Source organism: Watersipora subatra, chromosome 1 (assembly GCF_963576615.1).
Source record: "Watersipora subatra chromosome 1, tzWatSuba1.1, whole genome shotgun sequence".
NCBI classification, from domain to species: Eukaryota; Metazoa; Bryozoa; class Gymnolaemata; order Cheilostomatida; family Watersiporidae; genus Watersipora; species Watersipora subatra.
This window is the reverse complement of record NC_088708.1, coordinates 59,326,445-59,341,673: the sequence shown is the minus strand read 5'-3', so window position 1 is coordinate 59,341,673 and position 15,229 is coordinate 59,326,445. Positions and strand designations below refer to the sequence as shown.

General features: G+C 35.0%; 1 protein-coding gene across 1 annotated transcript; it reads right to left on the bottom strand.

Annotated features, from left to right (window-relative positions):
- Positions 1-1,599: 1,599 nt before the first annotated feature.
- On the bottom strand, positions 1,600-12,684 carry LOC137407164 (WD repeat-containing protein 89-like). Its single transcript, XM_068093766.1, has 11 exons — positions 12,374-12,684; positions 12,077-12,161; positions 10,410-10,459; positions 9,761-9,869; positions 7,301-7,364; positions 3,927-4,058; positions 3,725-3,805; positions 3,512-3,550; positions 2,520-2,608; positions 2,314-2,416; positions 1,600-2,038 (listed from the first exon to the last, which is right to left on the bottom strand). The coding sequence occupies exons 1-11, from the start codon at positions 12,633-12,635 to the stop codon at positions 1,892-1,894; spliced, it is 1,161 nt and encodes a 386-aa protein (XP_067949867.1). The 5' UTR covers positions 12,636-12,684; the 3' UTR covers positions 1,600-1,891.
- Between the last annotated feature and the right edge of the window lie 2,545 nt (positions 12,685-15,229).

Below are 15,229 nucleotides of genomic sequence, written 5' to 3'. Positions count from 1 at the left end.
ACAATGCATACACTCATAACTAGTAGTAAACAATGTTTACACGACCCATCGATAGAGAGTGATTGTTAGTAGGCCAAGTGATCAGCCATACCAACGATAATACATGTTTGTCATTGACCTGGACTACTGCTCACGCGCAAGCATGCTGAGCAATTATGAATCATTTTTCTATGAGAGAATTACTCCTGGTTGACCAGCCTCTTTTAACTTAATGCATTTTGACGTTTAGTGTATGCGGTCTAGTTTATGCTTTCGGTAAACTTCTTAGTTTATATTTTTAAAAGTCGTTATTGTGATTTTTAAGTCAGAGCGAAACTGGTCAATAGAGATATCCAAAGTGATGTAAAGCTTCAGTAGTAGCCTAAGAAACAAGTCTGCAGCACCCAATATTCGCAGGCAGTCACCCATCCAAGCACTATCTGGGCTCGACATTGCTTAGCTTCATTGATCGAATGAGAACTGGAGTTTCGATTGGAGCGAATACAAAAAATACTAATTTTTAACTCTTCCCCTTTAGAGGCATTTTATTAAAGGCGACGTTCAAATAGAGGGTGGCGCTGTATTTTTTAACTAGCTTGTCCAAATTTTTGGAAGATAGATTTAACCCCTTTATGAGTGAAGCAATGCTATTGTGTATTTTGCACTCTCTTTCAAGCAGACCGACATTAATGCCATCAGACTCTGCATTTTTGCTACACTGTTTTTGATATATGTACGTCGGAGTATTGGACCGAGTTAAACAAGGAACCAGTTTGAGTAAAAAATAATTGGCTGGAAGCAGTTACTAATTATTTTGACGGTGGCGCTTTCAAAGTTTTAAAGGAAAACCATGAAGCTTAGGAGTTGAAAAATGGATTTTGATAGGCCATAACAGTGGCTGCTATTACGTTGTGCGAAGTACCTGAAGAGTATTTTTATCGTTCATCAAAGTCTTCGGGAGCGATTGTAAACCACATTATGGAGGTATCTCTCAACAATGGATTGAGAGTGTAGTTCAGATGATTGTCACGATCAATCTCTTCAAGTACACCATCACTAAAACAATGTCAACAACTACAGCAACACAATTAAGAATTAAAACAGAAAGAATTAATTGTTATTGAAGTAACCGAGTCATTATAAATTCCATTTAGTGGAACTTTGCTATTGATCACTTTTTATTATGGATTCAAAAAGATCATAGACTGCCAAATTTGCAGTCAAATCGAGGCGGCCTCTAATTAAATGGTGGTGCGGTATTTTCCAACCCATCTCCTATAGTGGCGTTTTATTAGAGGTGGTGTTCAAATAAAGGTGGCATTCAAATAAAGGGTTTCACAGAATATCATTGTGCGCTAATCTCAACAAAAATATTTTAGTTGGTCTATATACCTCGGCGTTTCTTTAAAAAATGGACTGGAGAATTAACCAACTTTCTTATCGGCAAGTCTACCGCTGTTATCAAGCAGTACTTGAACTTTCACACATTTGTAGATCATAAGGATGCTAAAGATTATGTTGATGTTGTTGGAGTGAAAAACTTGGAGTGTGGAATAAGCAGCCATTTAACTTGGCTCAAAAGCAGTTATATATGTAACGATGCTTTAATAAAACCAAGTGTACATAGAAATTAACTTTTATTATTTTGACTCGTCTGATAATCCACACATACATACGTATGTACAATATAATGGCTTGGGAAAGCTAAACATCTCTCCCTTTAAGAAGTCAATGTCATTCGCATTGCTATAGATGACTTGAATTCACCAGTCTTAGAAGTGGGTCTATACATGCTAGTTTACATTCTTCCCAATGACCATTGGCAAAACGCATCTACCAAGGATGTCACTTTCAGTTCTACATCACCGTTTCTCCTCTTCTTTGAAAACTGCTTGCCGGTAATATTCAAGTATCATCGGTCATAAGGTTTTTTGACAGCAGGCTTCACTCGATGCCCAGCCTTGAGAGACCTTGATTTTCCAGGCGATGGTGGTATGAGACTCGATGGTTTCCAGCAGCACAACAAGGCATCCTCTCCCACCGTGTACAAACTCTGTGACTGGTAAGCAGAATGACATGTCTAAGTGCTGATCAAATGAGCAACATGCCAAACTATACATCAGTGCAAAACAAAGCTGAGAAAACAACCTACTCAAAATTATGTAGTATTTAGTATTATATTTAGTTTCAAGCCAAAACCTTCAATAGGTTTTCCACTGTGGTACAGAACAAACGATCCAAACTAAATTCTTAGTTTATCATTTAGATGAGCGAATCACAAGCTTATGTGTGGGTCACTTACAGTAGCTTGTATAACTACGGCTCATACCATACCTTAATATTGTATGTGCAGGCTCTGATCCACTGTGAATGGGATGCTGGCAGAAAACCGATATACGATGGAGGGCTGGTTAGGTTGAACAGGACTCCATCACATCTGTACGAATAATTTTCAAGTGACAAAAAATTATAACTGTACCCTATGCTGCTGCTTTGATATGAGAAAGAAAGCTAACAACAGTAACAATAGTAACACGCACCTGCTGTTCCCGGCCAATACCACAGGAGAATGCTTACTATCTACAAAGCAATCAACAAGATACTCCACTTGTGTTGATTTTGAAGCCTCCTGAAATTAATACACTTACTATGAGTGATGTAGTTTCAAGATTTTAATTAAAATGAGCGACGAAACCTGGTAAGTGGTAAGTTATGCAAACACAAGACCAAATTGATTTAGCAATTATCAACCCTTGCAAATTTATAAGATTGAAATAAAATATAATGTTACTAAGCTGATTTGTACGAATTCAAGATGGTGACTCATGGAAATTATATGGTAAATTAATTGAGATTAGGTTTTTACAAACTTCCCTGCCCAAATAATTTCAAGGAATTCTGTGCAGCGATGCGTCAGTCTATATGACCGGAATACATACACAAAGGCACACGCTGGCGCGCGCACACATGTGAGTTGCAATTCTATACATATATAGTAAACAAAAACTAAACAACAAAAAATAGCTTTGTTAAGTTGCCATGCAAAGTTGACCGCAATTTTACCTAACAACTCCTTGATTGGTTGGCACTGGCTATCATGACATACAGTAATGTTATGCTGATATTCGGAAAGACTCAACTATTTTGTAGAACCAGTAGTTGAAACATAGCATCCGTGGTACACGAAGGATGAACAACTTGTATTGCTAAAGTTGCTAAAACTATGTAACTGAGTATTAACTTGTAACTATTAACTACAGTATGTAAAGAGTATTAACTGGTTGCATGATTCTAACATCTAGCAATTTAGCAAAAATGGCTAAGTTCAAATTTAGCTGACATACTACACAATTATTCCTTCTAGCTACCTTCCAAAAACAATATGTGACATAATAAATATGCCAGGACACTTCTTAAGATATTCTTTTTAGCAATTACAATATGGTCGACAATGTAATAGGGTAAGATAGAGTTATTGATAAATTAATAGCACATGCCTTGATATTTAATCACATATGTAAGTGTTGCATACCTGAAATTGAGGTAGGTCTGACTTCACTTTTTCATCTCCCTATAATGAAATGACAGGAAGGTTGATAGTGAAGCAATATGAATTAATCAAGAACAGCTAATCTAAGGAAGTAATGACGTCAACATGTGAAGACAACTACAGTATAACAATCTGTTATAAAGGAGACGAGTATGATGATCTAGTAAAATCCTGAATGCCTCAAGGCAGGCTTACAGAGCTGACATCCCAAATATAGGCGGTGTTGGCGTAGGTTGAGATAAATGCCTCCTCTTCGCCGATCCATGAGAGCTTATCCTGAAATTACAAAACATTCAGAAAAGATGAGACAACTTCTAGCATAAGAACATCAACTATTGCTATTCAAGAACTTTGATGTTGAATTGAAGCTAGTTTATGGAACAGGTTGATGACCTACAGGCGTGGAAGCTGTATCGAAGGTGTACTGTATAGCATCTTCCTCCGTCGACCCACTGATATCTAAATAGTTGACAAGCCCATCATCACTTGCTGTAAGTAGGCTGTCTTGTCGAGAAGGATGAAACTTTACCTTCAATTTGCACTTTGGATTAATTCAAATGAATGAATTTAACTATGTACTTCTTTTCCAATCTGAATCTTATGATATCTTTACCGATATCTTATATTAACCTTTAGACTAGATCATCAGAGTGATAGAAACAAAATGAAGTAAGCAAAAAGAAACAGTAGAGAGAATAAGAGTTGCTAAAACACCAGAGCAAACCAAAACAAACCCGAAGAGCAAAAAGAAAGAAGTGCAAGAATAATGTCAGAAAACCCCAGACCAGACAGTAGCAAGAATTGAAGAACAAAGGAACAGACGCTCACAACTTTGTCACAAAACTGCTGAAAAAATTCCTAAAAATAGTGAAACGGAAGGAATCCAGATTGCTTGATTTCCTGAAGTGAAACACTTCAGGAAATGGCTCAAGTAAAGGAAGTACAAAGGATTAAGAGTGTCCAAACTCGTCAGATGAGTCCATTGAAAAACCTATCAGAAGTCTTGAACAAGAATATAAAGAACAACTCAACAGAGACAAAAAACAGTTGAGAGAAGATCAAAGAAATTAATGATAAGAGCGGACAGGAAAATAAAAGAATCCAAACACAGTGAAATGACCAAAGGTTATGAAGGCTTGAAGCACAACATTTGAACGACATGGTGACTGACATTAGTGCATGGTATTTATTTGCTTAATCATATGATCTTGGTTACAATCACAGTACTGATCCAACTGTACCGGTCCATAGAATGAATGTAAAAGGTTGACTTGCAACAAAATTCACATTACAGTTATTTGGTACCAAAAGATTCACCATGTCTTACTCTGCTGTGTTGTAGGTGCAAATTATGTGGAAATGTGATTACAAGCTCTTAAAAGCTCAAAAACGAAAAGCCGCCGTATTTTGGAATCTCTTTATTTCTCTGACATTGTCATTACAGTTTGGTTATCGGCTTGTCACGTGATGTTCTCACGTGAATTGAAAGGCCAATAAAAAGCTCAATATAAAACCTCACGTAGCACTAGTTTATGACAAACACTTCGGGTTTTATCGAAGACCCCGTATCAAATATAGATGCTCGCTACTTTACAGTTTTGTTTCGGCTTGGTTTAATCGGCAAGTCGTAATCTGATCATGTGACCCAATACTTCGCAAATAATTTCTGGGGCACCTTTCGAGTATCACAGGTGACCAACAGGCTCGCCATGATTATCAGATAATGATATGTACTTCTCCGAGCTAAGGTTAAAAAATTAAACGAATTTTTACGGTAAGTTATAAGATATCGCTGCTAAAATAAACAGCATTACAATGACGATAAAACACACGCGTAAGAACAATAGACATGGTTTTATTGAATGCGTGAAGTATATTTGTGAAAATATTTCGACGAATAAGGTTGCAGGAAAGTGTAAACAGAAACCATCTGCCACAACTACAGTGAAACTCGGATAACTCAAACTTCAAGGGACCGAGCAAAAGTGTTCGAATTATCAGTGTTCAAGTTATCAGAGCACTGTCACAAGTCCATGTATTTACTTATTTATTAGTAGATACATGTACATATACAATCTATAATATAAATCAAAAGCACAAATGGCTTGTTTCAAATTAAATGCTTCTAATGTAAAGTTTAAAACGTTTTTATCAAAAAGTATAGAGATTTTTCTATCACTTGCGATTGGTTTGTTGTTTGAGGTGATGTTATTGCCAGGACGTTTTTTAGATTGCCATTGGCAAAACTTGATCGTTGTTGAAATGCTCAAAAGAAAAGACATCAGTACATATACAAACTATAATATAAATCAAAAGCACAAATGGCTTGTTTCAAATTAAATGCTTCTAGTGTAAAGTTTAAAACGTTTTTATCAAAAAGTATAGAGATTTTCTATCACTTGAGATTGGTTCGTTGTTTGAGGTGATGTTATTGCCAGGACGTTTTTTAGATTGACATTGGCAAAACTTGATCGTTGTTGAAATGCTCAAAAGAAAAGACATCTTTTTCTTTTGAGCGTTTTACCCACAATCAATTTTGCCGATTTTTCTTGAAGTTTATGCAAAGATTACCTCACTTTACCTCGCTTCCGAAGGGCGATCGCTATGCGGATGTTTAGTATAAATCAAATTTCACCAAACCTTTAGAAAAGTCGTTGACAAAAATATTTTGCCGATGGTGGTAATAACGACGCTTATGAATTACGAAAAGTTGAGGTTTACCTTTATGGCTTGGAATAAAGTGATTTTTTAAAGCGATAGCAACTGTTTCAGTAGTCGTTGGGCAAAAAACAGTTCAAATTAACAGTGTTGAGTTCGAATTATATAGAGCCATTTATCATTGCGTGGGAACGGACCAAGCAAATCCATTCGAGTTAACCATGTGTTCGCTATATCCGAGGGCGAGTTATCCATGTTTCACTGTACGTCACATTTGAGCCGCTTCGGAAAGAGAATCCAAACTACGGCGTTCTCGTATGGCTGCGATTAACTGTTCGTTTTTTAGCTTTGAAGAGCTTGTAATCACATTTCCACATATTTTGCACCTACAACACAACAGAGTAGGACATGGTGAATCTTTTGATATTAAATAACTGTAATGTGTATTTTGTTGCAAGTCAACCTTTAAATGCCCAAATTGTGGAACCAAGATGGAAGAATGCAAAACTTGGTATGTGTTGCTCTAGTTGAAAAGTTTTGATTTTTGAATATCAGAAAACTCATGTTTTTAAATGTTTATTCTAGAACGTCATTATGTCATTAATGGTCATTATTATATCTATATATTTTATTGCGGTCAATGCTGAGTACTTCTGGTTGTATCTATATATATATAAACCTAAGTGTTTGTCGTTTATTGGTTGGTCTGTCGTTCGTATGTCCAGTTATAGCCAAAAAGCTTTAGGAACGAAAAAATCACTTCGCACTGGCATTGAACTCGAAAAACACAGTTCTGCAGACCAGCTTACTATCTACTACGCTACATGGCCTACTTGCCATACTATGGAATAATTCTACACATACTTATTACACCTTCCAATACTTAATGGCGATTGGTTAAAACAAGCATTTTTCACACTTCAGCTAGCACCATTGCACTAGAAGAAAAATCTGTGCCTAGACTTTCCCGCAATACTATATATACGTATATATATATAGCATAAACTTAATTAAACTTATAACACACACAAAATAAATAAACACCTTATTTTAAAAATTAAAATGATGAATCTTGTACATGTTGATTGAAAATAAATTTTTGTGCAACAATACCTGAGTGATGTCATCACTATGCATGTCTTCATAACATCCCATAGACTCCGACTGTCTATGATCCCTAGTCAACAAAGAGTTTCATACTTTAGTTATACTGACCACAAAACTCTTACAAGAATGGACAAGTAGAAGCTGCATTTCGGTTTAAGAAAATCTCCATTCATTGCTGGGAAAATGTTCAACTTGGTTTATAAGAATTAGTACATTGAGATAAAACAAATAAAGGAAAGGATTTATTGCTAAAATAATACAACTTTACATTTGTTTAGATAAAATTTTTTGAATAATACGGCGCAACAGAATGGTATGGGAGAAAAAGCTATGATAGAATAGTAGCTATAGTAGAATATATATGGTAGAATAAAATAGAAATGGTATGGTAGAATAGAGATGGTATGGTAGAATAGATATGGTATGGTAGAATAGAGATGGTATGGTAGAATAGAGATGGTATGGTAGAATAGAGATGATATGGTAGAATAGAGATGGTATGGTAGAATAGAGATGGTATGGTAGAATAGAGATGGTATGGTATAATAGAGATGGTATGGTATAATAGAGATGGTATGGTAGAATAGAGATGGTATGGTAGAATAGAGATGGTATGGTAGAATAGATATGGTATGGTAGAATAGAGATGGTATGGTAGAATAGAGATGGTATGGTAGAATAGATATGGTATGGTATAATAGAGATGGTATGGTAGAATAGAGATGGTATGGTAGAATAGAGATGGTATGGTAGAATAGAGATGGTATGGTAGAAAAGAGATGGTATGGTAGAATAGAGATGGTATGGTAGAATAGAGATGGTATGGTAGAATAGAGATGGTATGGTAGAATAGAGATGGTATGGTAGAATAGAGATGGTATGGTAGAATAGAGATGGTGTGGTAGAATAGAGATGGTATGGTAGAATAGAGATGGTGTGGTAGAATAGAGATGGTACGGTAGAATAGAGATGGTATGGTAGAATAGAGATAGTATGGTAGAAGAGATGATATGGTATAATATAGATGATATGGTATAATAGAACCGATACAGTCATACTTCGACTTACGAGCTTAATGCGTTCCGAGACTGAGCTCGTATATCAATTTACTCGCATGTTGGTGCAATTTACTTATATATAGAACAATTAAATATATATTGATTGGTTTCCAAACTCTAAAAAAATGAAAATAAAACACTCAAAACAAGATATTGTAACAGAAAGAACATGTTGGTTATTGTCCTAACTTACCACAAGCTTTTAAAAAGAAACAAATAAAAAATAATGCAAGGAAATGTGATTAATTAAAATGTAAAATTAAATACATGCAATAGCAGCTAACGCTAGCATTTGCCAGAGAGGGAGATATCCTAGGGAGTTATAGAAAGCTATCCTTCATTACAACAGTTAACTTTGATAAATTTGGATTTTATCAAAGTCTTAAAAGACAAAATTAGAAGCAAATCTAAAAGCAAACTTTCATTTTTAACTTGAGGTAATTAAAATTTCTTCGGCGTTCATAGTTTGAAGTTTCTCGCTGCTTAGCTAATTTTTCCTTTGTTTCGCTTTCACGACTAGCTGGCCGTTTTAAGATAAACCTATCTAAAGACGTTTGCCTTTGTCGCCCTTTCAACATGTTGCGATTAGGACGAACACAGGTGGCGTCACAAACGGTTAATGTACGACCACTAGCCAACTTGTCCGAATGTTTATAATTTTGATAGATAGCGCCGGCCTTTTTACATAGCATCGTTCAGTTAAGCTGTCACCGGCCAATCGTTGATTCAATGCCTGAGCAGTCTCTCCATCAACGGTCGTGAAGATCGCTACGCCGTTTAGAAACTATGGTTAATCCTTTTGCGAACTAAATAAATGCCCTGAATATAATCCTTCTGCTTGATAATTGTGGATGTATTTCTGTCATATTGTTGAGCTAGCTCAATCATGCATACACATTTCGCATATTTTTCAATAATTTTCCGTTTAGTAATTGTTATCATTTGCTTTTTCTTTGCATTTCATCTTTCATTTTACTGGCAAACTTTCGGTCTACGCACAGTACTTTTAATTCACATAATTCTGCACTGAAAATCGCGCACAAAAAACACGGTACAAAAGCATAACCTGAGCAGTTGAAAAATACAGAGTGATGCTGTTCTCATAAAACACCTCTGGCATACTTGGCAACGGACTCACGTGCTCATATCTCAATCATGGCTCGTATGTTAGTGCTAAAACTTGCTTAAAAGCTGGCTCGTATCTCAAGTTTCTCGTACGTTGGAGCACTCGTAAGTTGCAGTATTACTGTATTTTCAAAACTACCATAGTGCACATCGATACATTTCATACGGATGTCAGCAGAAAACCTTTGGTAATATTTTATGATAAAACAACAAAGAACAGCTATGCAAACCAGTTATTTAATATAAATATATTATATTTAATATTATATATTTAATATCTCACCAGAAATAGAGCATTGCATCCTCCTTCTTTAACTTTGTCCCGGCACACATGAATCTGTCGTTGTAAGTTAAATCGAACGATAGAAATGCATGTGCTTTGTTTTCTGACGCTAGAACATATGAAATTGAGCAAAAAGAGTCGTGCAGACAGCTATGAATAGGTTGTAAATGATTGACATGAAGCCTCCTGAGTATAACCATAACTATTAACTCCGATATGGTTTTCTGAGAAAAGGTTACTGATCTATTAATATCTTATGTAAAAAGGATTAGCATTAGGTTTTTATCAATGAAATGTGAATAAGTCAAACAGCAGTAAGTTCATTACAAAGTGGGGTAGCGTCAGAAAAATATTTAAACACAATGTCAACAGCGTTTAAAATTGAGAAATGCAGACAAATTGCATGTAGAGCCGATACATACAATGCTCTGGTTACTTAAAGCTGTGCATGCCTGGTTTTGATAGCTTGGAGAGTGTAAATCTATTGCTCAGACGGGTTAGAGGCGTAAGTACGCTACTCAGACGGGCTAGAGGTATAAGTACACTGCTCAGACGAGTCAGAGGTGTAAGTACACTGCTCAGATGAGTCAGAGGTGTAAGTACACTGATCTGATGAAGTAGATTTATGATCGAGATTTAGACAACTAACCTTTGAACACATTGACTGGCTTTGTCAAGTCTAATCTCAAATCCCAACACCTGCTCAAGAGAAAAACACGTATCACAACTTGTCTTTTCATAATCATGCATTTCTGAAATACTATGTATCAGCCGAAGGTATGTATACAAAGCTCTGAATAAAATAAATTCCATAGCCCTTTACCATACACATAAATTTCTTGTAAACTAATGCCAATGGCAAATATCACTTGAGAGGATTCATAAAATCGTATGAAGGACATCACAATATTTTGATTTTTGTAAAAACTCTTTGAAACTGCAATTCCGTAAATGCAAAGTTGGTTTACATGAAAAGAATTCACTATTGCCCATTTCCTAAACATGCGTGTACTATTTTGCATTACAAAGTGGTTTAGCCACTCAGAAACCAATATGTACTTATATCGACAAGCCCTCTTTTGCTTGCTCCATAAGATAAGGTAGAAGACAATTGGAGATATAGCAGTTTTTATGTGAATTACACTGCATTCATGGTAGGTTATCAATCTTCAAACAAAAACAAGCACTGTAACAGTTGCGGGTTTTAAAACATCAATTAGGTGCAAACGTTTTTTGTTAAAAAAACAACATGCTCCCGGATTCCTTACGCGTAGGGCTACGTGATTGGTGGTACACATTAGACATTCGGATTTTTGATCGGGTACCCCTCATGAGTTAAGAAAGTAGAGCTAACTTTTGCCTCGATCGGGGTACACGATGGTACACAACAACAGAGTCAGGTAGGGTCGATTGACAGAAAGTAAACACACGAGTGCCAATGCTTCAGTGAAAGCCATGGACCGAGTGCTTTTTAAATATTTCCAGGTTGTTAGGCTTTATTAGAGATGCGCTCGTTAGATGATAAAAATGTTTTACTGTATTCATTTGCAAGTCATCAATTATAGAGTAATCATTTATATAAATAAAAAAAATAATTCCAAATTTACGAGTACACAGGACTAGGCAAATGTGTATCGTGTATTTATTCTATGATAGATACTTTGGAATCAGGAAGAAAAACCCTAAATGTTTTTAATATTGGATGGTCAAGCTATAATATACAGCATACATTGTGAACGTTTGAGTTCATTACAAAATGTTGTCAATCAACAGCGTATAGATTTTAGACAACTTTACCAGAGAGATGACAATCAGTTTTGATGAATTAACTCAAAAATGTGAAAAGAGATGCAGTTTAACAATGCATAATGGAAAAACAAAGCTGCAATTGAAACCTTGTAATTCTTATGCGATCAAATATGAGACTGTGTGGATATCCATGAACTGTTCCACAATGGCTTGTGAATGTTTTACGAACACGCTATTTCGTTAACGAGCTGCCTCAATCTTGCCGCTATATCTATTTCAATTGTCTTTTTACATCAGAATTGTAGCACAGACTAAAAAAATTGCCTAGCAATAAAAATAATGCCGAAAATAAAACATAAGTGTTTTAAGTACCAAAGTAGTAGATTGTGATTTCTGCATATTCTATTGGTAGATAGCAAGTTTTTAACGTCATAAATTTTGGTGGCACATGTAAAAGCATAGCCACAGTTATTTTCTAATGAAAGTAAACATGGATTTCAAAGCATACGACTATCACGGCAACAACTACATGTATATGTGAGGCGATATTGTACAATCAGCTTCTACCTTATCTCAGAATCAACGGAAGATGTGTATACCAGATCTGGTGAGTTGTGTCCGAATGCGACAGTTGTAACCTGAGCATCTGAACCTAAAAGAGTACCCACAGACAAATACAGAGCCCAAATTCATTGCCTGAGCGGATGCGCATGGCCTGAATATTCGCTTGAATAATATAACCACTTTAAAGAGATTTAATGGACAGAACTCGTTTAAGTAAACAAGAAAAAGAAATAATAAAGATAATCAAAACTGAAGCAGCATTCGATACGATAAATTTGCATACTGAATACTGAATCTCACCATCGATTGTCGACTCTCTGACCAAAGTTTCTGCATTGAATATTCGTACATGATGAGTTGAACATAAAACAGCGACTCTGCCGTCTGCTACCCCGTCAACGCAACCTCCATTGAACTGATGTATTTGCAAATAATATATATCCGTATCAGAGCTTCCTTTTTCTTTTTTAGCAGAGCTTTTTTCGTTAGTTAATGAAGAAAGTTCTACAGCGGATTTCCCAGCAAGAGACAACTTTTTAAACTCTGCCTCAAGGCTTGCCATTGTAAGGAAAACTTCAAATATGGGAAAGTAGCAGAGCACTTTACAGTTCCTACAAAACTTTGACTTAATAGAAAATCTTTCAGAGACTAGCAAAAACATTATGTTCACAAGCTACAACAAATGATCTGAGCAGTATTGACTAAAAGTACATCTAAGCAAGGAGGAAATACACACTAAACATTCGTTAATCTATTCAACTTCAATTGCTACACAAAAAAAATTGCAACCACTAAATATGCTTTCCTGTGCCAATATGCAGACCATCAGTTAATTCTGAACTTATTGAAATGTCAATCAATATATATATATATCTCAATGTTTGTATGTGTGTATGCGTTCTTCGGTATGTCGGGCTATACTATTAAAATCTTGGAATTGATAGCTCGCATTCTGCTGGAATTCACGAAGAACGCAACCACAAGTTTTGAACCGTGCATTTAGCCACCCTGTTCCTATGATGAGTTTGTTCTTATACACTGTATACCCTTTTCTCAATTACAGGCGGTAAATGATGTACTAATTGAAACTATGAACTCTATGAAACACAACACTTTTTCATCCTTGCCGTACTATGGCTAATTTTTTCCGCTAAACGATATCAACAACCATTTATCTCGAAATTAAAATTTGGCAATTGTATCTCAATCATGGAAAAAAATGGGTTCGCAAACAGATGTAATAAAATTTTAGTTAAAAGTTTACTAAAATGCATACTAAAACTTCCTTCAAGTATGTTTTTAGTAAGCTAAATTCATATAAGTTAGATTCAGCGTATATGTTACACGTCTGTCTTGAAGGTAAGAACTCTGCACGTAGTACATTGTAATGTGACATTTTCTTGCAGATCATACCCACAAAATGCGCTAAAGTTATTGTAGGTAACTATAGTTACTAAGGTTAACATATTGTTTTGTTACTATTTTTTAATAGTGATGATTTGGATTATTTCTACCAAGCAGTGATTGCATTGGATAATCACTATGGGTTTCTATACTACTCTATAGGTCTATACGACATTTTCACTTTTTGATGCCATACTGAAACAAACTAAAATTATATAATCATATACCAAATAATTTTTTATTGTAATCATAGCAAAACAGACTATATTTAGACATTACTTTCTAATTATTTCACATTTAAACACCTTTACAGCTTTATTTTTCCTCCTAATTTATTTCAACAAAATACTTCTTTCAATATATAAAATTCAAAAGTTACCGTGGTTTGAAGAAGTTGAAAAACCCTTACAGCTGTTCTTTTTCTTTCAATTAATTTTAACTGCACAAAAACACTTTTCCCATAATGCCAAGTATAAAAGTTAGAATGGTAAATGTTGTATATGTTAAATAAAATAAATTTTCTGTCCAAAAACCTTTTTATTACCCGGGTAGCACCGGACATTCAGCTAGTACAAGAACACAATACATGAAATCTACAATAAATAAAACAGGCAGAGATGCCAAGCAACTGAGCCAGGCTATGGCTAGGAGCTACAGTTAATTTAAAACTGAGAAAGCGTTAATAAAACTGGTGAATGTTGTGGATGACCAACAAACAGATACATCATAGCAAGTGAAGGGCTAGATGATAATAATGCATATTGAAAACATTTTACAAAAACTAACAAAACTACCAAAATAATTGCATTGCAAAAGAGCGACGCGCAAGAAGCTAAGCAAAAAGACTCCCTTATCAACACTACAGAATAGTATTTATAGGTAATTATACTCTGCTAGTTTATATTGTTATTACACTGTGATAGTATAATGGTTTTATACCTCACCAAACTTAGATAGTATTTTAACATTACATTTTATACACGGTAAACACTGATGTACAGTAATTATTTATGTATTTAATGAATTGTGAGTTAACACAATATACAAAACTCTGTAATAATGTGATATAAACTTGGAAGAATAAAAATTTGCATAATTTCTACATTTCCTCAACGTAAAGTACTACAATGATGAATAATAGTTTCAACTTAATAACTTTGGCACACGATGATACATACATACGTAACTGACATATATACAGTTCAAAACATGAATATGTACTTGATATATATGTACTTGTATGACAACATAAAAAATAAATTCTTACATACTGCATTAACAATCTAATCGCTCAATTCATTGGAGTTTGGTAGTCGTGGAGGGCCATGAAAATCATCACCAGTTAAAAGCTAATTCAAAACATAATGAGACGAAAAAAACCTGTATCCAGTACAGTATTAGTATATAATAGGCGTTTCTATTATGGGTTTATCTTTGTTTCACTTGTTACCAAGAATATAGACACATTTTATAATCTTCTAGCTTTTGGGTGTTAGCCATAGCAAGCTTTGCGCTAATTACGGTATGGCAGTTGAATGTAAGACATACAGCAAGCAAGTTGGGCTGCAAAGCGTTATATTTTACTTTTAACCGGCATGAGTGTTTTATAAACTTCAACTCTTTTAATATACTGGTGCGAGAGCAATTGAGAACTTTATTGTAAGTAAACACATACTGTAGAACAGTTCATTTTTTCACCTGATTGTGGTGTAATCATGACAGTTTAGTTTCTTTTAATAATCAAGATGATAA

Coding starts and splice junctions, on each gene's coding strand:
- LOC137407164 (XM_068093766.1), bottom strand. CDS start 12,635: ATGGCAAGCCTTGAGGCAGAGTTTAAAAAGTTGTCTCTTGCTGGGAAA. Junction 9,870..10,409: donor GCCAGTCAATGTGTTCAAAG/GTTAGTTGTCTA, acceptor CATATGTTCTAG/CGTCAGAAAACAAAGCACAT. Junction 2,039..2,313: donor CCTGCACATACAATATTAAG/GTATGGTATGAG, acceptor TCTGCTTACCAG/TCACAGAGTTTGTACACGGT.